Source organism: Phodopus roborovskii, unplaced genomic scaffold, assembly GCF_943737965.1.
Source record: "Phodopus roborovskii unplaced genomic scaffold, PHOROB, whole genome shotgun sequence".
NCBI classification, from domain to species: Eukaryota; Metazoa; Chordata; class Mammalia; order Rodentia; family Cricetidae; genus Phodopus; species Phodopus roborovskii.
The window spans coordinates 33,559,601-33,583,958 of record NW_026126447.1 but is presented as its reverse complement, the minus strand read 5'-3'; the positions used below and the strand labels follow the sequence as shown (position 1 = coordinate 33,583,958).

Genomic DNA, 24,358 nt, shown 5'->3' with positions numbered 1-24,358 from the left:
CTGAGATTCACAGAATGAGAAGACAGCGACACCAAGGCCTTGGTTATGAGGTGGGTAAACACACAGTGCTTCTTTGTACTTTTTTTTTTTTTTTTTTTTTTTTTTTTTGGTAACAGGATTCTTGGTATTTCTTTAGAGACTGTCCCGGAACTACCTCTGTAGACCAGGCTATCCTCCCACTCAAAGAGATCTGCCTGCCTCTGCCTCCTGAGTATTGGGATTACAGGTGTGTGCCACCAAAGCTTGACCCATTTACTACCTAAAATAAGATATTCAACACACGCAGGGATACACAGAGAACATCTGGCTATATAAAAGTCACAGTAATATATGAATAATAACATTGATATAAGAAAACAGAATCTAGAAAAATGCATTCTAATGTTAAAGGTAACTCCCTCCTCAGGCAGTCATACTCAGAAGATCTTGTGTAATTTTAAATTTTTAATTTTTTTGACACAGGATTTTTCCATGTAGTCCTGGCTATCCCAGAACTCAAGGTCATAGAAATCAATGTGTAACTGCCTCCCTACTGCTGGCACATGGCACCCCAGGGATGGTTCTGTCCAAAGTGGGATAATCAAGTGTCCTTCAGAGTTAATAGAGTATGTGAAGTTAGCAGGCATCACAATGACATGTGAGAAAGGAGGACTGGGTTTATTGATAAAGACCAATGAAAATACAGAGTCCTAAAAATTATCTTATTGCTAACTGATACAATGAAATAGCTGGCTTGGCTACTCTCTCGGCAAATGAAGACAGCGCTCACAACCAAAGAGTTAACAACCAGGTCTCAGGTCAATCAGGTCTCTAGAAAGGGCTGTGGCTTCAGTCATCTTAAAGGTGGGCCCAGCTCCTCCTGTGTGACTACCCTGGGATGCAATCACCTGTGTTTCTCCAAAACTATCTTCAAAGGAGATCAGGTGTACACTGCTGTGTTCAGTTTCACACTTCTGTACAAACAATCCAGCGAGCAGTCATCCCATGGGAAGTTTTCTGGGGAAGCCAATGACATAAATGACTTCAGTTCATTCTGATGTTGGCAAGCCTTGGCCCATAATGTCCTTGATGGCACTTCCTGTGGTTGGTCACAGAACCTTGACTGTGACCTAAAGCTGAGATTAATGCCTGAGGACTCAATGGAAGAACATCCAGGTACCTAGTCTGACCATATGTTTACAGCTGTCCCATACCGGCAAGACGGTGGTGATCCTGTTCTGACAGAGGCACAGTCAGAAATGTGAAATTGCCTTTCTGATTCCACCAGTCAGCTATCACCATGATCTCGTTACACATCAAATCAAGTCGGTCCCTGCAGTGTGGATCCCCTGACCACTCTTGTTTCCAGTATATCACACGGTATCTGAAACAGAGTGTTCTGGAACCCCACGATCAGATCCAACACCTAGACTTTCATTTCTCTGTATGCAGAAGCAATCTTTTCCTATCTACTGCCCACAGTCACAAAGTCTGGTCTCCATGTCATAAACAGAGCGCTTACAGCATTGAAGGCAGGTGCCTGTAGCAAAGACTATTTTCTTGGGCTGCCTTTTGGCAAAGAGTATATCCAGGAGCTCAAGACAGAGTTGGGTAAATTGCTCCACTAGGACACGACCCAGGGGGTCATAGCACTCCAGAGAGGCTGGGTAGAACTCTGCAGTCAAGTTGCTTAAACCGGCCATGCTTTGCACAAGCTTCTTCAGTACAGCAGTGGAGAGGTCGTTGTCATAGAAATTCACGGTGGTCAGCTGTGAGCACCGGCTCAGGGCAGGCAAGAGGGCACTGAGGTCAGAGTCCTCCATCACGCAGTTCACTAACTCCAGGTTCTGCAAAGTGTCTGCCACATTCTCAAGGACAACTCGGAGATGTGGGACACAGAACCTGGACAACACTACACCACTGAGTTTCAGGTGTTTCAATTGACAGAGCGCCTGACACTGTGACAAGTGTTTGAAGCCTGACTGGGGGAGCTGGCAGAGAGTGATAGACAAGAACTTCAGTGGGGTCTTCAGGCATCTAGGGAAAGAAAAGGAAATTAGTGCAAAGTGCTAGAAGGCACTAAAAAGGCTGACACTGAGACACAGGGGCCCACATATGCTAAGTCAGTCTAGCCTTATACTGAAGGTCAGCCCTTGGGAAACAATCTGTTTGTCCCAGTTCATACAGTTGCCTCCCGGGGCATATACATAAGGTTGGATGGTCTCAGACCACACATTCCCAGCCAGCTCCTTGACCAACCTTGACCATCACAGAAAGGTTCTGGCAGCATGTTGTCACGTGTCCTGCACAGCTCATTGATGTCCTCTTATCAGTCACTGCCTCCATCCCTCATTTCAGTGTCCCACCCTTGAAACTGATGGTCCCTCTTCCCAGCATCAACCATTTTCCATCTACTAATTCCAAAGCTGTGCTCATATAGTCCTCCTCTGCAGAGAGACTTAGAGGCTGAGAGAGGGCTCCAGCAGGAGGATAAGGTGGCCCCTGCTGGGAGATATCTGAGTACAGAGCTCCTTAGGACCCTGTGCAGCTGTGGGCACGTCCCAGTTCGAGGCCTCCTACTCTGTCCTGTTTCCTTCCCATTGGCATAGCCAGGATCTCAAGCAGGACTATCCAGAGCACACTACCATGTCTGACCCACCCAAAGGAGCTGCTTTCAAGCCAGCTCTCTAACCATCTCCTGCCCCAGCACAGACTCTGCTAAATGAATGGTCATTGAACTACGTGACCTCATTTAAGAAGGACACAAGTCCACACTTAGCTACTGTGATGATTCCATCACAGTTAAATCCACAGTGGCTGGAACACCTCAGGGCCCGGCCCACTAATGCTTGAAGTAAAGGGGAAAGTTTTGCTGTCACAGTAGAAGCAGCTCTCCATCATTCCTTACCCGAATAGCTGTTGCATGTGGTCAGGCGAAAGGTGGATGCCATGCATGGAGAAATGCTCCAGAGAGTTGAGTTTGGAGAACTGAGAGAAAACTTCCAGAGTACATGTCTCCTCTGTGTCAGCCAACATATTTAGAACCGTGTGTGTGTTCAAGAAGATGTGAGCTAGATGGAATTTGCAAAGTTTTGTCATATAGCCAAGGCTAGGTGCAATGTGAGCCAGGAAGGTCAGAATGCGGTTGGTGGATAACTCCAGTTCCTCTATATCCTCAGGTGGGAAAATTTCCAAGATCTCCTTGATAATCTCCACAGGGAAGGCACAGATCTTCATCTTCATGCAGCACAGCTGCACAGAGTCTTTCCTCTGCTGGGCCCACTGCAGCAAGCACGTCTGGTGCTCTGTCAGGTGGAACCTGAGGCTAAGGTCAGTGACCACCTTCAAATCCCGCCTCAGTTTATTTCCTCCTTGCTCCTCACTTTCAGTCTCTGTTGAGCAGAACCAGTCCTCTCTGCTGGCCCATACATCCCAGAAATCCTGGTTCACATTCCTCAAGTCAAGTACTCGAAGCTTCCACTCTCTGTGAGGAGAAAGTTGGAATTTTAGAAAATAAACCTGGAACTGCCTCAGAGACAGCCTCTGTCCAACCTCTCTACCTTTACTTCCAGCACAGCCCCTCTCACCTGGCAGGCGAGAACTCTGCCTGAACTTCATCTGGAGACCTTTCCTTCAATTACTCTAGACTGGTATCTGTAGGAGAGCCAGGGAAAGCTCATCCCACTATGGCTTCCTTTTCTCTGAGCTCTCTTCCACTCCTGACTGTCATCATATGAACCCTCAACATGAATAGAAGTTCTACAGACCTCCAAGGGGGTGACACCAGAAGCCTCTGTCCACTTTGACCACATTCTCCATGACCTCACATGCATCTCATCTATATAGCCCAGCCACTCCCCTTCTAGTCTTCTTGGGCCTTGCTTACCTGGGTCGATCCTTCTGTGCCTGAAGAATATCTACACCATCCAGAACAGCTTGCAACACATCCGCATTGGCTGTCTTCATCAGAGCCCCCACGGGGAGGTAGGAAAAGGGCCAGGCTGCCACCATTGCCTTCAGTAGCTCCATGCATCTACCGGTGATGGCCTTCTTGAACACTGGTGGGAAGAGGTTAATGGGCAGGTACTCCAGAGTAGAGATGGTTGAGGTCTGGTTGCACAGCAGGTTCTCTACTGCCAGCTGCTGGAGTGTGGGTGGGTTGTAGATGCTCATCCTGGTAGATCTTTGGTCAGAAGGACAGAAGGATCCTGGTGAAGCATTTAGGAGACATGATTTTCAGCTAATGTTTTGTGAATTCTCACTTTTCACACAAGGCAGGAATCAGAGGGTCAGACTTATTGTTCTGGCAATAAGGGAGAACTCAGTGTGCTTTAGTGTATATCATCGGCTGGTATCAAAGCCCAACTTCCATTACTCTCTGCATAGGAGTCTCTTACAGCCCCCACTCAGCACACATTCATCACTATCCCACCAGATACCTACCCCTGCTCTTCTATTTTGAAGTATGCACAAGCATTCAGACAGACTAGACTCTTTTTTTTTCTTATTTTAAATATGCATCCTAGTTCCCTGTTGCTTCTTCCTTACCCTCCTCCCTCCCATGCTCCCCCAACACCCACAAGCACCACCACACTCCCATCCCATCCCTCCCAACTCCATAGAGAGGGTGATGTCTCCCTGGAGGGGTCATTTAAATCTGTCAGGTCTTTTGGAGTAGGGACTAGGCCCTCCCTCCTGCCACTAGGTTAAGGGAGTATCTCTCCATGGGGAATGTATTCCCAAAGTCCCTTTGTGCACCAGGGATACATCCTGGTTTCACTGTCCCAGGTCCCTTAGACTGCCCTAGCTTTCTAACTGAGACCCATGTTCAGGGTTTCTGAGTTGGTCCAGTGCTGGTTTCCTGGCTATCAGTCTGGGGGGGGGGGGGCCCATTAGCTCCTCCTTGTTCACCTGATCAGACTCTTGTTACAGGAAAAGATACTGACCTTCTTTCCAGGTGCAAAAGAAAATAAGTTGGTGACGTCACACACCCACCCCACCCTTGTTATGCTTTCACCAATCTGATCCCTCCTGGGAAGGAGTGAGGAGAATCTTTTGGAGGTGCTGGGTTTATTATACTAATTCTGTGAATGTGGTACAAGTTCTTTAAATCCGTGTCCATCTGACCATCTAATCAAACAATGTCTGAAATGCAAGACCAGGTCTTGCATTTCCAACAAAACTAGCCAGCCATGGTATCGAATGAGAGCTCCCGTAAAATGGAGATCTGAGGCCTGGCTGTGGTTGCTCACACCTTTAATCCCAGCACTTGGGAGGCAGAGGCAGAAGGATCTCTGTGAACTTGAGATCAACCTGGTCTACAGAATGAGTTCCAGGATGGTCTCAAAAGCTACAGAGAAATCCTGTCTCAAAGAAAAAAAAATTAGGATCTTAGATGAGAAGCCAAGTGTACAGATGTTACAAGGACAAAGACCACGATTTTCTTGTAGTTTTGTGGGGTCTAGAGGACAATAGACCACAATAGATTTTAAATTTTCTTGGCACTTTACAAGGGGAATATATTACTAGAGGATACATGCTAACTCCATTCCATAATGAGCCTAGAATTCCGGACAAAGCCTTGCTAATTTTTACCTGCCTCTAAAAGCTCAAAAGAGCCAAATAAACTAACATGTAAATGACTATGTAATAATCATTTCCCAATAAAGCCAAACAACACCACATGTAAAAACTATTAAGTTGTGTCCTATGAATTTTAAAGCCATTATCTGTAAATGTAGTTTAGTTGGTGAAAGGCTAGACCAGCGTTCAGTCAGTAGGTCTCCTGAAGGAGCAGAGTGACTTACCTGATATCAACAGGGGGTCCAGAACTCCTATTGCCAGCAAGGCCAAGCAGAGACTTCAGGCTCCAGGACTCCTCAGCATAGGTAGGAAGTGACCACAAGCTACAGGACTCTGAGTGGTTCTACCTGGCCTCCTCTCCTCATTTTATACACCTTGCCTGTAGCCCCACCCTCTACAAAAAAAAAAAAAAAAGAAAGAAAGAACCAACTCCTACCTGATTGGTCCACCCACTTAATCCTGCAGATGAGGGATTTTTTTTTTTTTTTCTACAACAGATTGATTAAATCTGACCTATCCGGTAACAACAAAAACACTAAAATCAAAAGTCAGTATTCTATCTGTGGATAGACTGACTTATATATGCATCTACAGGCACATGTTTGTATGTATGTACTTTAGTATGTAAAGTTCTAGTCTATGTGTGTGTATTATTGTGGGTGGGTATTTGAGTATGCAGTGAGATTTTGGGTAACCAATGGCTACAACATTAGCTTTTGTCTCCAAACAACAGAAACAAAAAACAACCACATGAATGTGTTCCAGATGAGAAAGAGCTGAGGTAGGTGTCAGGAACCTGGAGTCCTCCATAGCAAGAAGCTTACTTGGCTTCATGACTTGATCCAGGACTTCAGAATCATCAAGAGTAAGATGGACACTTTATCTCAAAGTGAAAACCAACAGCAAAGCAAGATGAGATGCAAATCAAACAAAAACAGTAAACTGTGTTAATACACCTGTGTCATTCTGCACTCCAGAAGCTGTGGTGGCAGGATTTCTGTGGTTTCAGGCAAACCTGATCCACACAGTGAGAAACTGTAAACAACAACATCCAATTCCAAACAGAAAACAGTGGTGCTTTTCTTGAAGAATACACAGGAAACCTCAGTGCCTCACATGGTCTCTTAGAAACAATCCCTTGCTCAGCAACCCCAAGAAGGCTCCATGACTAAGACACTTGCTCCTAGCCCGAAGATCTGAGGTGATGTCTGGAATCCTGGGAATCAGACTGCAGAAGGTTTCCTCTGACCTCCCCATGTGCCCCATGACCAGTGGCCACACACCATTAGTTAATGGTGCAGTAATTGTTTTTGCTGTGCTGATGTATTTATTATTTATGATTTCATCAAGATGGCCTGAAGAATCACAATTCAGAGCCAGCCATTCTAGTTAGCTGTAGAAGCTGAACAGAGTTGTGCATACTGTTAATCCCTGGACTCTGGAGATTAAGGCAGATGGATGTCTGTTAATCTAAGGCTACCCAGGGCTACACAAGTTTGAATCAGTCTAAAAGTGACATCTGCTGGGCACATGTGCATGACTGTCACCTCTGCAGTCAGGGGGAGAGGGCTGTAGTACCAGAGTTTGATGTCACTCCTGCCTATAAATAGGTTTCACCCCAGTGTAAAAAGCACCAGGGCCCTCAAGCTAAGAAAGGAAGGAAGCAAGGATTTTCCTCCTTGAGGAAAATCAGGAAAAATGATTCAATTACAAATTAAATGGTCCTGAGAAAGTTGGTGCACACCTTTAATCCAAGCCTTTAATCTCAGTAATTGAGAGGCAGAGGCAGGCAAATCTCTGAATTCAAGGCCAGCCTGTATAACTCAGTGAGTTCCAGCGGTCTCAGAAAGCTACATATTAAGAACCTGACAAACAAACAAAGAAAAAAAACCACCAAACAACCAAAAAAAAACTAGTAAATAAGAGGAAACAGAGAGACAGGAAGAAGGAAGGAAAGAGGTATGAAGGAAAAAAAGAAAAGGAAGGAAGGAAAAAAAGGAAAATAACCCAAATAAAATTCTTAAATTCTTGGTCTTGGATTTCCCTCTTCCATTATGTGTACCCTGGAAAGCAGTCTCACATCACCATATTAGCATGAATCATTACATGCTGAGCCATCTTGTTGGCCAGTCCTATTTTTTATTATATTTTTCGAGAGAGGGTTTTTTTTTTTTTTCTTGTATTGCTTTGGAGGCTGTCCTGGAAGTAGCTCTCTAGACTAGGCTGGCCTCAAACTCACAGACATCCACCTGCTTCTGCTCCCTGAGTGCTGGGCTTAAAGCTTATGCCACCAAAGGATGGCCTATCCATTTGTTTTAAGAACCACTGTTCAGAATTTTACAGAAAAGTTACTGATACCATTTACATCCCATATTCTCCCTCCTCCAATGACTCTCTTGGCCCTCATTAATTCTCCGTTTCCAGACTATTCTGCAGTAATTACACACAAAACACACACACACACACACACACACACACACACACACACACACACCTATAAATACATCCTGCCACCTTCCTTTAGTGTTGCTCATGTACCCAAGTTTAGGGAAGATCACTGGGTGGGTAAGCAATCAGTCAGCTCATTCCAGGTGCCTGATTCTCCCTTTTGGTAACTCTTTAATCCCTGTATTTCTTTATTCTTGGCTGAGGCCTTGTGAGATTTTTCCCATCCAAGTTAGGTGTTCTGCTGCCCTTGTCACTGTGCAGGTCTTGTTTCAGTGACAAAGGCGTTAGTGTTGGGTTCTGCACTCTGTCATTTATAGAAGACACTACCTCACATTGTCATCATGGTCCTCTGGCTCTAGGAGTCTCTCTGCTCTCTCTTCCTGCATGTTCCCTGAGCCTTAGGTGTAGGTCAGTTATCTAGATGTATTAATTGGGCATGGGCACCCATTGCTATTTCTTCTTTCCTTTTTCATCATTATGGATTTCTGTTATGGACACCCTCTACTTCAAACAAACAAACAAAAATGTTTTTTTTTGGTATGGACAGGTTTAGAGCTCCACTTATCTATGGATACACGATTAGGTTCTTAGAGAACCTGTGGACTTATCCTGGAAAGGAAATGGGGCAGTATTGGGTTCTCCTCTAGTATTGGGTCCATAACCTCACCAGCCTCAGGGATTTGCCTAGCTTTCTACTACCACACATAAATTCCATCCTATGGAGAAGGCTACAAGTCCCATTAGGTGTCTGTTTGTCACTCCTGAAATACGAGTGTCATTGTTACACCCTTGGGTGTATCTTGACATATCTTGTCTTGTCATAGTGGCCCATAGGCTTCACATCCAGGTAAGACTTTCAGTTGCATTTCTCCCTAGCAGCTTGCATAGCACCTTTGTACATAGGACTTGCAGTTAAGTCCCAGCTTCATTCCTACCAGTCCTTGGTCCAAAGCAAGTGGTTGCCTACAGCAGTAAGTCTTACTTCCAATTTCTGGGATGCAAATGAGGTCATTGACAATGGCTCCTGTGGTCTGAACTGCTCTGACATTACATGCATTTTATGAATACAGGCAAACACTCACACTCGCAAAATAAAATGAAATGAATCTTTGGAAAACACCTGGATAGGGATAGTTTAACTTCTTTTTCTATTCCCTTTATTTTCCTTCTCTTGCCTTAATGCTCCAGCTAGAGCTTCAAGCACAGCATTGAAAAGGAGTGGTGATACTGGCCATCGTCATCTACTCCCTGACTTCACTGGGATTGCTTCAGGTTTCTCTCCATTTAACATGACACGGGCTGGGGATTTCTTATCGGGACCTTTTATTGTGTTGAAGACTGTTCCCTGTCTCCCTAACTTTCTGGACTTTTATCAAGGCATGTGGCCATTTTAAAAGACTATTTCTGTTTATATAAACCAAAGGAGCTAGAGTGATGGCTCAGTGGGCAAGAGTACTGGCTGCTCTTCCAGAGGTCCTGGGTTCAATTCCCAGAACCTACATGGCAGCTTACATCTGATTGTAATTCACATTCAAGTACTTATGACACGTTCACACAGATGTACATGCAAACACCAATGCACATACAAGATAAAAAAATTTTTAAAAACAAAGGAACTAAACAAAAACAAGTATCTATACCTGCCTATAGTTATACTCAGAAATCTAGAGGCAGAGGCAAGATAGGAAGCTGAGACAGTTTGGGATGTATATATGTATGCTGTTGTCTTAGCTGTGTGTTGACCACTCATGCCTTTAACATCAGCCCTTGGGAGACAGAGGCAGGCTGATCCCTGTGCTTATGAGGCCAGCCTGCAGTACAAACCAAGTTCCAGGGTAACCTCCAAGGCAATACAGAGAAACCCAGTCTCAAGAAAACAAAACAAAAAAGAAAAGAAAATTCGGTTAACAAAACAATGCAAAACAAAAGAAACAACAAATCAATATCAACAAAAATAGTAAAATGAAAACAGTTTAGCTAGAATGTGGTGCCACGTGCCTTTAATCACAGCAATCCTGTTGTATAGGCAGGTGGAGATCTCTATGAATTTAGGGCAAAAGGAAACAGAGCTAGTTGCAGGAGAAGATCCAGAGCTACGGAGCAATCCTGTCTGATAAAAACAAAACAAAACAAAACAAAAACCCAACCAAACACAAAAATATAATTCAGAAACAGTTTGTTTGTTTGCTCGGTTATTTATTTATTTATTTATTTATTTTTTTAACATATAGTGGCACGTGTACTTTGAACCTTTTGTTCATTTCAGAGATAAATGTTTATGGTGCATAATTTCTTTATGGATGCCTGTATTGTGTTTGCAAATACTGTACTGATGGACGTGGATCCATGTCCATCAGGGATATTCAATTATTTGTTCTTCTCTCTTGACCTGGTATGCGATTACAGTCATGCTGGCTCTGTAGAAGGAATTTAATGGTGCTTCATCTGATTTCTTATTTTGCTTTGACAGTGGGACTGCTTCAGAACATGCACACTGCCACTCCCAGTACAGGTGGTCACCTCAGGGCTACAGCGCACACACAAACCAATCAAGACCTGGTTACATCCTTGGCGTGTCTCTATAGAGCTCTGGACAGCTGTATCAGCAGCACACTTGATGCCTCTTCACACTGCTTCACACCAGCCTCTGCCACACAAGCCAGTACAAGGTACTCCCCAGCTACTCAGCCCCTACCAAACCTGCCCCCCTCCCACATACACACCACACACAGCCTTTCCCACACAGAGACAGACTCAGGCTGCCACCCCTTCACAGGGAGTCTCCAGCCCTGTTGGGTCCCTTGTACCTGGTATGGAGGGCCCCCTATCTGCAGAGCACAGAGAAAAGTTTTGTCATGGTCTGCTCCTCATCTTACCTTAGCAATGCTTTCAAGTTGCCTTTTATAGAGTAGATGTCATTCATATAGAGATTCTGGACACAATTGAGATGGAGATGGGGGAACTGAGGAATGGTCTTGGTGACACACTTTTTCATGTCTGGTGGAGCAAAGTCACCACTGAAGACCTTCTTGAAGATTCCCAGCATAGGGAGAGTACAAGGATTTCCCAGCTATTCCAGGTAATGTGCAAACCAGTCTGGGCTTCCCTGTTGCCATCAGGAATTCAGTTCCAATTCCTGGACACAGTCTCTGCCTAAAATTTTCAGAGACTGTGCCTACCTGGAACTTGTTGTGTAGCCTGAGCAGACTTGGAATTCTCAGTAATCATCCTACCCCAATATCTGGCTGTGAAATCAAAGTAAAGAGAAGCCATTCTGACAATGCCTTCCTTCTTCCTTCCTGCTAGCCTTCTCTTACATTTGTTCATGTGGCTGCTGGTTGCCTGAAGTTGTCAACCTCAGCTGAGTAATGCAGACTTGCTACCTTAGGAAGGTTTCCAGAGTGCCAGATGACTGCAATTCAGAATCTCACAGCAGGAGCACTGTGGGCCCATCAGAGATGGCAGAAGCAAAATAATGACAAAACAGCCTTGAACTCCAGACCTTCTTTCCTCCACTTCCTGGGTGATGAGACTCCATTCCACTGTGTCTGTGTGTCCTGGTTTTCAGAACTCCCTAATTCTGACTGGCAACCTTCATGCACATAACAGCCTCCAAGAGAGGGACAAAAGTCCTTGTCCTGTTCTAAAAAAAATTGATATCCCTTAAGAACAATAATATAGCCAGAAGGTGGTAGTGCATCCCTTTAATCCCAGCACTCAGGAGGCAGAGGCAGGAGTTCCCTGTGAGCTTGAGTTCAGCCTGGTATATAAGAGCTAGTTACAGGACAGGCTACAAAAATAAATAAATAAATAAATAAATAAATAAATAAATAAGAAAACTCCCTCCCATGAAAAACGTTTTCTAATATGAACTGTCCTTAGTGTGCTAATGAGTCCCTAAACCTAGTCCTTGTACCTTACTTCCCTGGATAAGCAGATAACAACGGGGAATTTTTGAAACATTTCACCTCTTATTGCTGTGTTATGAACCATTTTGTTGGCAGAGCTTGACACAATTCTAAAGTGACCTGGCTGCAATCTTGGTACCCTAAGTTTATTCCTAGGGACCCACAGAGTAGAAGGGGAGGGCTGACTCCCAAACTTCTCCTCTGACCTCCTCAGGTAGGCCAAGATGGAATGTTGTGGTGTACATATACACACAAAATAGATAGGTGCAGGGGCTGGAGAAATGTCCCATCAGTTCAGAGGATGCACTGCTCTTGAGGAGAACCTGAGTTTCATTCCCAGCATCAGTGTTAGACATCTATAACACTCCTGTAACATCAGTTCCAAGGGAATCCAAGGCCTCTAGCTAGCTACCTTAGGCTGCTGCACTTTCAATCACATATAAGTTCTTTAAGAAGCAACAGGAAGCTAACATCCTGCTGAAGTGATACTGTGGCTGTGTACTGACATCCAAAAACATCTGACTAAATTGGAGGCTGGAGAAATGGTCAGCAGTTAGGCACACTTGCTGCTCTTGTCAGGGACACAGGATCGGTTGCCACCGCTCACATGTTGGCTCACAACCATCTAGGGGAGTTGCTGGATTCCAGACCAAGTTCATAACAGTAAACAGGCCAAAGACCCTTTGACAACAGCATTCTAAACTTTATATTTCAGGCTTGTTTAGAGTCCTGGAGAACTGAGCACAGTCCATTCACCATCACATGCCAGGCTCATCCCTCAGGCCCCTTCTGCTAACCTTTCTCCTGAGAATGGATTCATCAACCTGTAATGGAACTAGATAGGGTATCTTTGTTTGGGGTGGTTTTGTGAGGCTTCGCCTACCCAGGGAGAATTATGGCTTTGAAAGCAACAGATGGTGATGGAATTGAAACATGTAAACCATGGTATTCACCAACACTAGAGTAGTGAACTGACCCTGAGAGATCCCTGTGTTGGGAGAAGGGCTTGCTAAGTTTCTTGTCCTCAATGGGACTTTGCTTCCATGCTTCCTCGCCTTCCTGGACTGATTGATGTGCACTATGAGAAGAAATCGTTGGGACTTAGAGGATTTCTCCCAAGATGGATCAGAGGCCTCTGGTACCAGATTAGAGGAATGTTGTGCTGCGATTAAAGATGTGTGCCACCACTGCCTGCCTGGTTATTCATATCATTCAAGAGTTGATCCATTTAGTCATGGTGTTTAATGTATTAGCAGAGGATAACCTTTCACAATAATCCTGGGGCAGGAATGAGGGTGTATTTCTTTGGAAATATGCTGTACAATATGCCTGAGGCCCTACACTGCCTCCTTAGGCTTTCTCCCCCAAAATACAGTAATAATAATAAAATTATTATTTATTTATCATTTTTTATGCATACAAAGTTCTGTGTGCATGCATCCCAGATTGTCAGAAGAAGGCACCCAATATTATCACAGATGGTTGTTAGACAAGTGATTACTGGGTATTGTACTCAGGGCTTTGGAAGAGCAGCTAGTACTCTTAACCACTGAGCCATCTCTACAGGCCCCTCCTAATCTAGGGTCTGAGATTCACAGAATGAGAAGACAGCGACACCAAGGCCTTGGTTATGAGGTGGGTAAACACACAGTGCTTCTTTGTACTTTTTTTTTTTTTTTTTTTTTTTTTTTTGGTAACAGGATTCTTGGTATTTCTTTAGAGACTGTCCCGGAACTACCTCTGTAGACCAGGCTATCCTCCCACTCAAAGAGATCTGCCTGCCTCTGCCTCCTGAGTATTGGGATTACAGGTGTGTGCCACCAAAGCTTGACCCATTTACTACCTAAAATAAGATATTCAACACACGCAGGGATACACAGAGAACATCTGGCTATATAAAAGTCACAGTAATATATGAATAATAACATTGATATAAGAAAACAGAATCTAGAAAAATGCATTCTAATGTTAAAGGTAACTCCCTCCTCAGGCAGTCATACTCAGAAGATCTTGTGTAATTTTAAATTTTTAATTTTTTTGACACAGGATTTTTCCATGTAGTCCTGGCTATCCCAGAACTCAAGGTCATAGAAATCAATGTGTAACTGCCTCCCTACTGCTGGCACATGGCACCCCAGGGATGGTTCTGTCCAAAGTGGGATAATCAAGTGTCCTTCAGAGTTAATAGAGTATGTGAAGTTAGCAGGCATCACAATGACATGTGAGAAAGGAGGACTGGGTTTATTGATAAAGACCAATGAAAATACAGAGTCCTAAAAATTATCTTATTGCTAACTGATACAATGAAATAGCTGGCTTGGCTACTCTCTCGGCAAATGAAGACAGCGCTCACAACCAAAGAGTTAACAACCAGGTCTCAGGTCAATCAGGTCTCTAGAAAGGGCTGTGGCTTCAGTCATCTTAAAGGTGGGCCCAGCTCCTCCTGTGTGACTACCCTGGGATGCAATCACCTGTGTTTCTCCAAAACTATCTTCAAAGGAGATCAGGTGTACACTGCTGTGTTCAGTTTCACACTTCTGTACAAACAATCCAGCGAGCAGTCATCCCATGGGAAGTTTTCTGGGGAAGCCAATGACATAAATGACTTCAGTTCATTCTGATGTTGGCAAGCCTTGGCCCATAATGTCCTTGATGGCACTTCCTGTGGTTGGTCACAGAACCTTGACTGTGACCTAAAGCTGAGATTAATGCCTGAGGACTCAATGGAAGAACATCCAGGTACCTAGTCTGACCATATGTTTACAGCTGTCCCATACCGGCAAGACGGTGGTGATCCTGTTCTGACAGAGGCACAGTCAGAAATGTGAAATTGCCTTTCTGATTCCACCAGTCAGCTATCACCATGATCTCGTTACACATCAAATCAAGTCGGTCCCTGCAGTGTGGATCCCCTGACCACTCTTGTTTCCAGTATATCACACGGTATCTGAAACAGAGTGTTCTGGAACCCCACGATCAGATCCAACACCTAGACTTTCATTTCTCTGTATGCAGAAGCAATCTTTTCCTATCTACTGCCCACAGTCACAAAGTCTGGTCTCCATGTCATAAACAGAGCGCTTACAGCATTGAAGGCAGGTGCCTGTAGCAAAGACTATTTTCTTGGGCTGCCTTTTGGCAAAGAGTATATCCAGGAGCTCAAGACAGAGTTGGGTAAATTGCTCCACTAGGACACGACCCAGGGGGTCATAGCACTCCAGAGAGGCTGGGTAGAACTCTGCAGTCAAGTTGCTTAAACCGGCCATGCTTTGCACAAGCTTCTTCAGTACAGCAGTGGAGAGGTCGTTGTCATAGAAATTCACGGTGGTCAGCTGTGAGCACCGGCTCAGGGCAGGCAAGAGGGCACTGAGGTCAGAGTCCTCCATCACGCAGTTCACTAACTCCAGGTTCTGCAAAGTGTCTGCCACATTCTCAAGGACAACTCGGAGATGTGGGACACAGAACCTGGACAACACTACACCACTGAGTTTCAGGTGTTTCAATTGACAGAGCGCCTGACACTGTGACAAGTGTTTGAAGCCTGACTGGGGGAGCTGGCAGAGAGTGATAGACAAGAACTTCAGTGGGGTCTTCAGGCATCTAGGGAAAGAAAAGGAAATTAGTGCAAAGTGCTAGAAGGCACTAAAAAGGCTGACACTGAGACACAGGGGCCCACATATGCTAAGTCAGTCTAGCCTTATACTGAAGGTCAGCCCTTGGGAAACAATCTGTTTGTCCCAGTTCATACAGTTGCCTCCCGGGGCATATACATAAGGTTGGATGGTCTCAGACCACACATTCCCAGCCAGCTCCTTGACCAACCTTGACCATCACAGAAAGGTTCTGGCAGCATGTTGTCACGTGTCCTGCACAGCTCATTGATGTCCTCTTATCAGTCACTGCCTCCATCCCTCATTTCAGTGTCCCACCCTTGAAACTGATGGTCCCTCTTCCCAGCATCAACCATTTTCCATCTACTAATTCCAAAGCTGTGCTCATATAGTCCTCCTCTGCAGAGAGACTTAGAGGCTGAGAGAGGGCTCCAGCAGGAGGATAAGGTGGCCCCTGCTGGGAGATATCTGAGTACAGAGCTCCTTAGGACCCTGTGCAGCTGTGGGCACGTCCCAGTTCGAGGCCTCCTACTCTGTCCTGTTTCCTTCCCATTGGCATAGCCAGGATCTCAAGCAGGACTATCCAGAGCACACTACCATGTCTGACCCACCCAAAGGAGCTGCTTTCAAGCCAGCTCTCTAACCATCTCCTGCCCCAGCACAGACTCTGCTAAATGAATGGTCATTGAACTACGTGACCTCATTTAAGAAGGACACAAGTCCACACTTAGCTACTGTGATGATTCCATCACAGTTAAATCCACAGTGGCTGGAACACCTCAGGGCCCGGCCCACTAATGCTTGAAGTAAAGGGGAAAGTTTTGCTGTCACAGTAGAAGCAGCTCTCCATCATTCCTTACCCGAATAGCTGTTGCATGTGGTCAGGCGAAAGGTGGATGCCATGCATGGAGAAATGCTCCAGAGAGTTGAGTTTGGAGAACTGAGAGAAAACTTCCAGAGTACATGTCTCCTCTGTGTCAGCCAACATATTTAGAACCGTGTGTGTGTTCAAGAAGATGTGAGCTAGATGGAATTTGCAAAGTTTTGTCATATAGCCAAGGCTAGGTGCAATGTGAGCCAGGAAGGTCAGAATGCGGTTGGTGGATAACTCCAGTTCCTCTATATCCTCAGGTGGGAAAATTTCCAAGATCTCCTTGATAATCTCCACAGGGAAGGCACAGATCTTCATCTTCATGCAGCACAGCTGCACAGAGTCTTTCCTCTGCTGGGCCCACTGCAGCAAGCACGTCTGGTGCTCTGTCAGGTGGAACCTGAGGCTAAGGTCAGTGACCACCTTCAAATCCCGCCTCAGTTTATTTCCTCCTTGCTCCTCACTTTCAGTCTCTGTTGAGCAGAACCAGTCCTCTCTGCTGGCCCATACATCCCAGAAATCCTGGTTCACATTCCTCAAGTCAAGTACTCGAAGCTTCCACTCTCTGTGAGGAGAAAGTTGGAATTTTAGAAAATAAACCTGGAACTGCCTCAGAGACAGCCTCTGTCCAACCTCTCTACCTTTACTTCCAGCACAGCCCCTCTCACCTGGCAGGCGAGAACTCTGCCTGAACTTCATCTGGAGACCTTTCCTTCAATTACTCTAGACTGGTATCTGTAGGAGAGCCAGGGAAAGCTCATCCCACTATGGCTTCCTTTTCTCTGAGCTCTCTTCCACTCCTGACTGTCATCATATGAACCCTCAACATGAATAGAAGTTCTACAGACCTCCAAGGGGGTGACACCAGAAGCCTCTGTCCACTTTGACCACATTCTCCATGACCTCACATGCATCTCATCTATATAGCCCAGCCACTCCCCTTCTAGTCTTCTTGGGCCTTGCTTACCTGGGTCGATCCTTCTGTGCCTGAAGAATATCTACACCATCCAGAACAGCTTGCAACACATCCGCATTGGCTGTCTTCATCAGAGCCCCCACGGGGAGGTAGGAAAAGGGCCAGGCTGCCACCATTGCCTTCAGTAGCTCCATGCATCTACCGGTGATGGCCTTCTTGAACACTGGTGGGAAGAGGTTAATGGGCAGGTACTCCAGAGTAGAGATGGTTGAGGTCTGGTTGCACAGCAGGTTCTCTACTGCCAGCTGCTGGAGTGTGGGTGGGTTGTAGATGCTCATCCTGGTAGATCTTTGGTCAGAAGGACAGAAGGATCCTGGTGAAGCATTTAGGAGACATGATTTTCAGCTAATGTTTTGTGAATTCTCACTTTTCACACAAGGCAGGAATCAGAGGGTCAGACTTATTGTTCTGGCAATAAGGGAGAACTCAGTGTGCTTTAGTGTATATCATCGGCTGGTATCAAAGCCCAACTTCCATTACTCTCTGCATAGGAGTCTCTTACAGCCCCCACTCAGCACACATTCATCACTATCCCACCAGATACCTACCCCTGCTCTTCTATTTTGAAGTATGCACAAGCATTCAGACAGACTAGACTCTTTTTTTTTCTTATTTTAAATATGCATCCTAGTTCCCTGTTGCTTCTTCCTTACCCTCCTCCCTCCCATGCTCCCCCAACACCCACAAGCACCACCACACTCCCATCCCATCCCTCCCAACTCCATAGAGAGGGTGATGTCTCCCTGGAGGGGTCATTTAAATCTGTCAGGTCTTTTGGAGTAGGGACTAGGCCCTCCCTCCTGCCACTAGGTTAAGGGAGTATCTCTCCATGGGGAATGTATTCCCAAAGTCCCTTTGTGCACCAGGGATACATCCTGGTTTCACTGTCCCAGGTCCCTTAGACTGCCCTAGCTTTCTAACTGAGACCCATGTTCAGGGTTTCTGAGTTGGTCCAGTGCTGGTTTCCTGGCTATCAGTCTGGGGGGGGGGGCCCATTAGCTCCTCCTTGTTCACCTGATCAGACTCTTGTTACAGGAAAAGATACTGACCTTCTTTCCAGGTGCAAAAGAAAATAAGTTGGTGACGTCACACACCCACCCCACCCTTGTTATGCTTTCACCAATCTGATCCCTCCTGGGAAGGAGTGAGGAGAATCTTTTGGAGGTGCTGGGTTTATTATACTAATTCTGTGAATGTGGTACAAGTTCTTTAAATCCGTGTCCATCTGACCATCTAATCAAACAATGTCTGAAATGCAAGACCAGGTCTTGCATTTCCAACAAAACTAGCCAGCCATGGTATCGAATGAGAGCTCCCGTAAAATGGAGATCTGAGGCCTGGCTGTGGTTGCTCACACCTTTAATCCCAGCACTTGGGAGGCAGAGGCAGAAGGATCTCTGTGAACTTGAGATCAACCTGGTCTACAGAATGAGTTCCAGGATGGTCTCAAAAGCTACAGAGAAATCCTGTCTCAAAGAAAAAAAAAATTAGGATCTTAGATGAGAAGCCAAGTGTACAGATGTTACAAGGACAAAGACCACGATTTTCTTGTAGTTTTGTGGGGTCTAGAGGACAATAGACCACAATAGATTTTAAATTTTCTTGGCACTTTACAAGGGGAATATATTACTAGAGGATACATGCTAACTCCATTCCATAATGAGCCTAGAATTCCGGACAAAGCCTTGCTAATTTTTACCTGCCTCTAAAAGCTCAAAAGAGCCAAATAAACTAACATGTAAATGACTATGTAATAATCATTTCCCAATAAAGCCAAACAACACCACATGTAAAAACTATTAAGTTGTGTCCTATGAATTTTAAAGCCATTATCTGTAAATGTAGTTTAGTTGGTGAAAGGCTAGACCAGCGTTCAGTCAGTAGGTCTCCTGAAGGAGCAGAGTGACTTACCTGATATCAACAGGGGGTCCAGAACTCCTATTGCCAGCAAGGCCAAGCAGAGACTTCAGGCTCCAGGACTCCTCAGCATAGGTAGGAAGTGACCACAAGCTACAGGACTCTGAGTGGTTCTACCTGGCCTCCTCTCCTCATTTTATACACCTTGCCTGTAGCCCCACCCTCTACAAAAAAAAAAAAAAAGAAAGAAAGAACCAACTCCTACCTGATTGGTCCACCCACTTAATCCTGCAGATGAGGGATTTTTTTTTTTTTTTCTACAACAGATTGATTAAATCTGACCTATCCGGTAACAACAAAAACACTAAAATCAAAAGTCAGTATTCTATCTGTGGATAGACTGACTTATATATGCATCTACAGGCACATGTTTGTATGTATGTACTTTAGTATGTAAAGTTCTAGTCTATGTGTGTGTATTATTGTGGGTGGGTATTTGAGTATGCAATGAGATTTTGGGTAACCAATGGCTACAACATTAGCTTTTGTCTCCAAACAACAGAAACAAAAAACAACCACATGAATGTGTTCCAGATGAGAAAGAGCTGAGGTAGGTGTCAGGAACCTGGAGTCCTCCATAGCAAGAAGCTTACTTGGCTTCATGACTTGATCCAGGACTTCAGAATCATCAAGAGTAAGATGGACACTTTATCTCAAAGTGAAAACCAACAGCAAAGCAAGATGAGATGCAAATCAAACAAAAACAGTAAACTGTGTTAATACACCTGTGTCATTCTGCACTCCAGAAGCTGTGGTGGCAGGATTTCTGTGGTTTCAGGCAAACCTGATCCACACAGTGAGAAACTGTAAACAACAACATCCAATTCCAAACAGAAAACAGTGGTGCTTTTCTTGAAGAATACACAGGAAACCTCAGTGCCTCACATGGTCTCTTAGAAACAATCCCTTGCTCAGCAACCCCAAGAAGGCTCCATGACTAAGACACTTGCTCCTAGCCCGAAGATCTGAGGTGATGTCTGGAATCCTGGGAATCAGACTGCAGAAGGTTTCCTCTGACCTCCCCATGTGCCCCATGACCAGTGGCCACACACCATTAGTTAATGGTGCAGTAATTGTTTTTGCTGTGCTGATGTATTTATTATTTATGATTTCATCAAGATGGCCTGAAGAATCACAATTCAGAGCCAGCCATTCTAGTTAGCTGTAGAAGCTGAACAGAGTTGTGCATACTGTTAATCCCTGGACTCTGGAGATTAAGGCAGATGGATGTCTGTTAATCTAAGGCTACCCAGGGCTACACAAGTTTGAATCAGTCTAAAAGTGACATCTGCTGGGCACATGTGCATGACTGTCACCTCTGCAGTCAGGGGGAGAGGGCTGTAGTACCAGAGTTTGATGTCACTCCTGCCTATAAATAGGTTTCACCCCAGTGTAAAAAGCACCAGGGCCCTCAAGCTAAGAAAGGAAGGAAGCAAGGATTTTCCTCCTTGAGGAAAATCAGGAAAAATGATTCAATTACAAATTAAATGGTCCTGAGAAAGTTGGTGCACACCTTTAATCCAAGCCTTTAATCTCAGTAATTGAGAGGCAGAGGCAGGCAAATCTCTGAATTCAAGGCCAGCCTGTATAACTCAGTGAGTTCCAGCGGTCTCAGAAAGCTACATATTAAGAACCTGACAAACAAACAAAGAAAAAAAACCACCAAACAACCAAAAAAAAACTAGTAAATAAGAGGAAACAGAGAGACAGGAAGAAGGAAGGAAAGAGGTATGAAGGAAAAAAAGAAAAGGAAGGAAGGAAAAAAAGGAAAATAACCCAAATAAAATTCTTAAATTCTTGGTCTTGGATTTCCCTCTTCCATTATGTGTACCCTGGAAAGCAGTCTCACATCACCATATTAGCATGAATCATTACATGCTGAGCCATCTTGTTGGCCAGTCCTATTTTTTATTATATTTTTCGAGAGAGGGTTTTTTTTTTTTTTTCTTGTATTGCTTTGGAGGCTGTCCTGGAAGTAGCTCTCTAGACTAGGCTGGCCTCAAACTCACAGACATCCACCTGCTTCTGCTCCCTGAGTGCTGGGCTTAAAGCTTATGCCACCAAAGGATGGCCTATCCATTTGTTTTAAGAACCACTGTTCAGAATTTTACAGAAAAGTTACTGATACCATTTACATCCCATATTCTCCCTCCTCCAATGACTCTCTTGGCCCTCATTAATTCTCCGTTTCCAGACTATTCTGCAGTAATTACACACAAAACACACACACACACACACACACACACACACACACACACACACACACCTATAAATACATCCTGCCACCTTCCTTTAGTGTTGCTCATGTACCCAAGTTTAGGGAAGATCACTGGGTGGGTAAGCAATCAGTCAGCTCATTCCAGGTGCCTGATTCTCCCTTTTGGTAACTCTTTAATCCCTGTATTTCTTTATTCTTGGCTGAGGCCTTGTGAGATTTTTCCCATCCAAGTTAGGTGTTCTGCTGCCCTTGTCACTGTGCAGGTCTTGTTTCAGTGACAAAGGCGTTAGTGTTGGGTTCTGCACTCTGTCATTTATAGAAGACACTACCTCACATTGTCATCATGGTCCTCTGGCTCTAGGAGTCTCTCTGCTCTCTCTTCCTGCATGTTCCCTGAGCCTTAGGTGTAGGTCAGTTATCTAGATGTATTAATTGGGCATGGGCACCCATTGCTATTTCTTCTTTCCTTTTTCATCATTATGGATTTCTGTTATGGACACCATCTACTTCAAACAAACAAACAAAAATTTTTTTTTGGTATGGACAGGTTTAGAGCTCCACTTATCTATGGATACACGATTAGGTTCTTAGAGAACCTGTGGACTTATCCTGGAAAGGAAATGGGGCAGTATTGGGTTCTCCTCTAGTATTGGGTCCATAACCTCACCAGCCTCAGGGATTTGCCTAGCTTTCTACTACCACACATAAATTCCATCCTATGGAGAAGGCTACAAGTCCCATTAGGTGTCTGTTTGTCACTCCTGAAATACGAGTGTCATTGTTACACCCTTGGGTGTATCTTGACATATCTTGTCTTGTCATAGTGGCCCATAGGCTTCACATCCAGGTAAGACTTTCAGTTGCATTTCTCCCTAGCAGCTTGCATAGCACCTTTGTACATAGGACTTGCAGTTAAGTCCCAGCTTCATTCCTACCAGTCCTTGGTCCAAAGCACGTGGTTGCCTACAGCAGTAAGTCTTACTTCCAATTTCTGGGATGCAAATGAGGTCATTGGCAATGGCTCCTGTGGTCTGAACTGCTCTGACATTACATGCATTTTATGAATACAGGCAAACACTCACACTCGCAAAATAAAATGAAATGAATCTTTGGGAATCACCTGGATAGGGATAGTTTAACTTCTTTTTCTATTCCCTTTATTTTCCTTCTCTTGCCTTAATGCTCCAGCTAGAGCTTCAAGCACAGCATTGAAAAGGAGTGGTGATACTGGCCATCGTCATCTACTCCCTGACTTCACTGGGATTGCTTCAAGTTTCTCTCCATTTAACATGACACGGGCTGGGGATTTCTTATCGGGACCTTTTATTGTGTTGAAGACTGTTCCCTGTCTCCCTAACTTTCTAGACTTTTATCAAGGCATGTGGCCATTTTAAAAGACTATTTCTGTTTATATAAACCAAAGGAGCTAGAGTGATGGCTCAGTGGGCAAGAGTACTGGCTGCTCTTCCAGAGGTCCTGGGTTCAATTCCCAGAACCTACATGGCAGCTTACATCTGATTGTAATTCACATTCAAGTACTTATGACACGTTCACACAGATGTACATGCAAACACCAATGCACATACAAGATAAAAAATTTTTAAAAACAAAGGAACTAAACAAAAACAAGTATCTATACCTGCCTATAGTTATACTCAGAAATCTAGAGGCAGAGGCAAGATAGGAAGCTGAGACAGTTTGGGATGTATATATGTATGCTGTTGTCTTAGCTGTGTGTTGACCACTCATGCCTTTAACATCAGCCCTTGGGAGACAGAGGCAGGCTGATCCCTGTGCTTATGAGGCCAGCCTGCAGTACAAACCAAGTTCCAGGGTAACCTCCAAGGCAATACAGAGAAACCCAGTCTCAAGAAAACAAAACAAAAAAAAAAGAAAATTCGGTTAACAAAACAATGCAAAACAAAAGAAACAACAAATCAATATCAACAAAAATAGTAAAATGAAAACAGTTTAGCTAGAATGTGGTGGCACGTGCCTTTAATCACAGCAATCCTGTTGTATAGGCAGGTGGAGATCTCTATGAATTTAGGGCAAAAGGAAACAGAGCTAGTTGCAGGAGAAGATCCAGAGCTACGGAGCAATCCTGTCTGATAAAAACAAAACAAAACAAAACAAAACAAAAACCCAACCAAACACAAAAATATAATTCAGAAACAGTTTGTTTGTTTGCTCGGTTATTTATTTATTTATTTATTTATTTATTTTTTTTTTTAACATATAGTGGCACGTGTACTTTGAACCTTTTGTTCATTTCAGAGATAAATGTTTATGGTGCATAATTTCTTTATGGATGCCTGTATTGTGTTTGCAAATACTGTACTGATGGACGTGGATCCATGTCCATCAGGGATATTCAATTATTTGTTCTTCTCTCTTGACCTGGTATGCGATTACAGTCATGCTGGCTCTGTAGAAGGAATTTAATGGTGCTTCATCTGATTTCTTATTTTGCTTTGACAGTGGGACTGCTTCAGAACATGCACACTGCCACTCCCAGTACAGGTGGTCACCTCAGGGCTACAGCGCACACACAAACCAATCAAGACCTGGTTACATCCTTGGCGTGTCTCTATAGAGCTCTGGACAGCTGTATCAGCAGCACACTTGATGCCTCTTCACACTGCTTCACACCAGCCTCTGCCACACAAGCCAGTACAAGGTATTCCCCAGCTACTCAGCCCCTACCAAACCTGCCCCCCTCCCACATACACACCACACACAGCCTTTCCCACACAGAGACAGACTCAGGCTGCCACCCCTTCACAGGGAGTCTCCAGCCCTGTTGGGTCCCTTGTACCTGGTATGGAGGGCCCCCTATCTGCAGAG

General features: G+C 44.6%; 2 protein-coding genes across 2 annotated transcripts; both read right to left on the bottom strand.

The window, feature by feature from the left end:
• Positions 1-1,448: 1,448 nt before the first annotated feature.
• Positions 1,449-4,152, bottom strand: LOC127224816 (PRAME family member 12-like). Its single transcript, XM_051187978.1, has 3 exons — positions 3,866-4,152; positions 2,888-3,463; positions 1,449-2,016 (listed from the first exon to the last, which is right to left on the bottom strand). Exons 1-3 carry the CDS (start codon positions 4,150-4,152, stop codon positions 1,449-1,451), a joined length of 1,431 nt encoding a protein of 476 aa, XP_051043935.1.
• Positions 4,153-14,950: 10,798 nt separating this feature from the next.
• On the bottom strand, positions 14,951-17,654 carry LOC127224815 (PRAME family member 12). The gene is made up of 3 exons (XM_051187977.1): positions 17,368-17,654; positions 16,390-16,965; positions 14,951-15,518 (listed from the first exon to the last, which is right to left on the bottom strand). The coding sequence occupies exons 1-3, from the start codon at positions 17,652-17,654 to the stop codon at positions 14,951-14,953; spliced, it is 1,431 nt and encodes a 476-aa protein (XP_051043934.1).
• Between the last annotated feature and the right edge of the window lie 6,704 nt (positions 17,655-24,358).

Coding starts and splice junctions, on each gene's coding strand:
- LOC127224816 (XM_051187978.1), bottom strand. CDS start 4,152: ATGAGCATCTACAACCCACCCACACTCCAGCAGCTGGCAGTAGAGAAC. Junction 3,464..3,865: donor GCACAGAAGGATCGACCCAG/GTAAGCAAGGCC, acceptor TTCTCCTCACAG/AGAGTGGAAGCTTCGAGTAC. Junction 2,017..2,887: donor CACATGCAACAGCTATTCGG/GTAAGGAATGAT, acceptor TTCTTTCCCTAG/ATGCCTGAAGACCCCACTGA.
- LOC127224815 (XM_051187977.1), bottom strand. CDS start 17,654: ATGAGCATCTACAACCCACCCACACTCCAGCAGCTGGCAGTAGAGAAC. Junction 16,966..17,367: donor GCACAGAAGGATCGACCCAG/GTAAGCAAGGCC, acceptor TTCTCCTCACAG/AGAGTGGAAGCTTCGAGTAC. Junction 15,519..16,389: donor CACATGCAACAGCTATTCGG/GTAAGGAATGAT, acceptor TTCTTTCCCTAG/ATGCCTGAAGACCCCACTGA.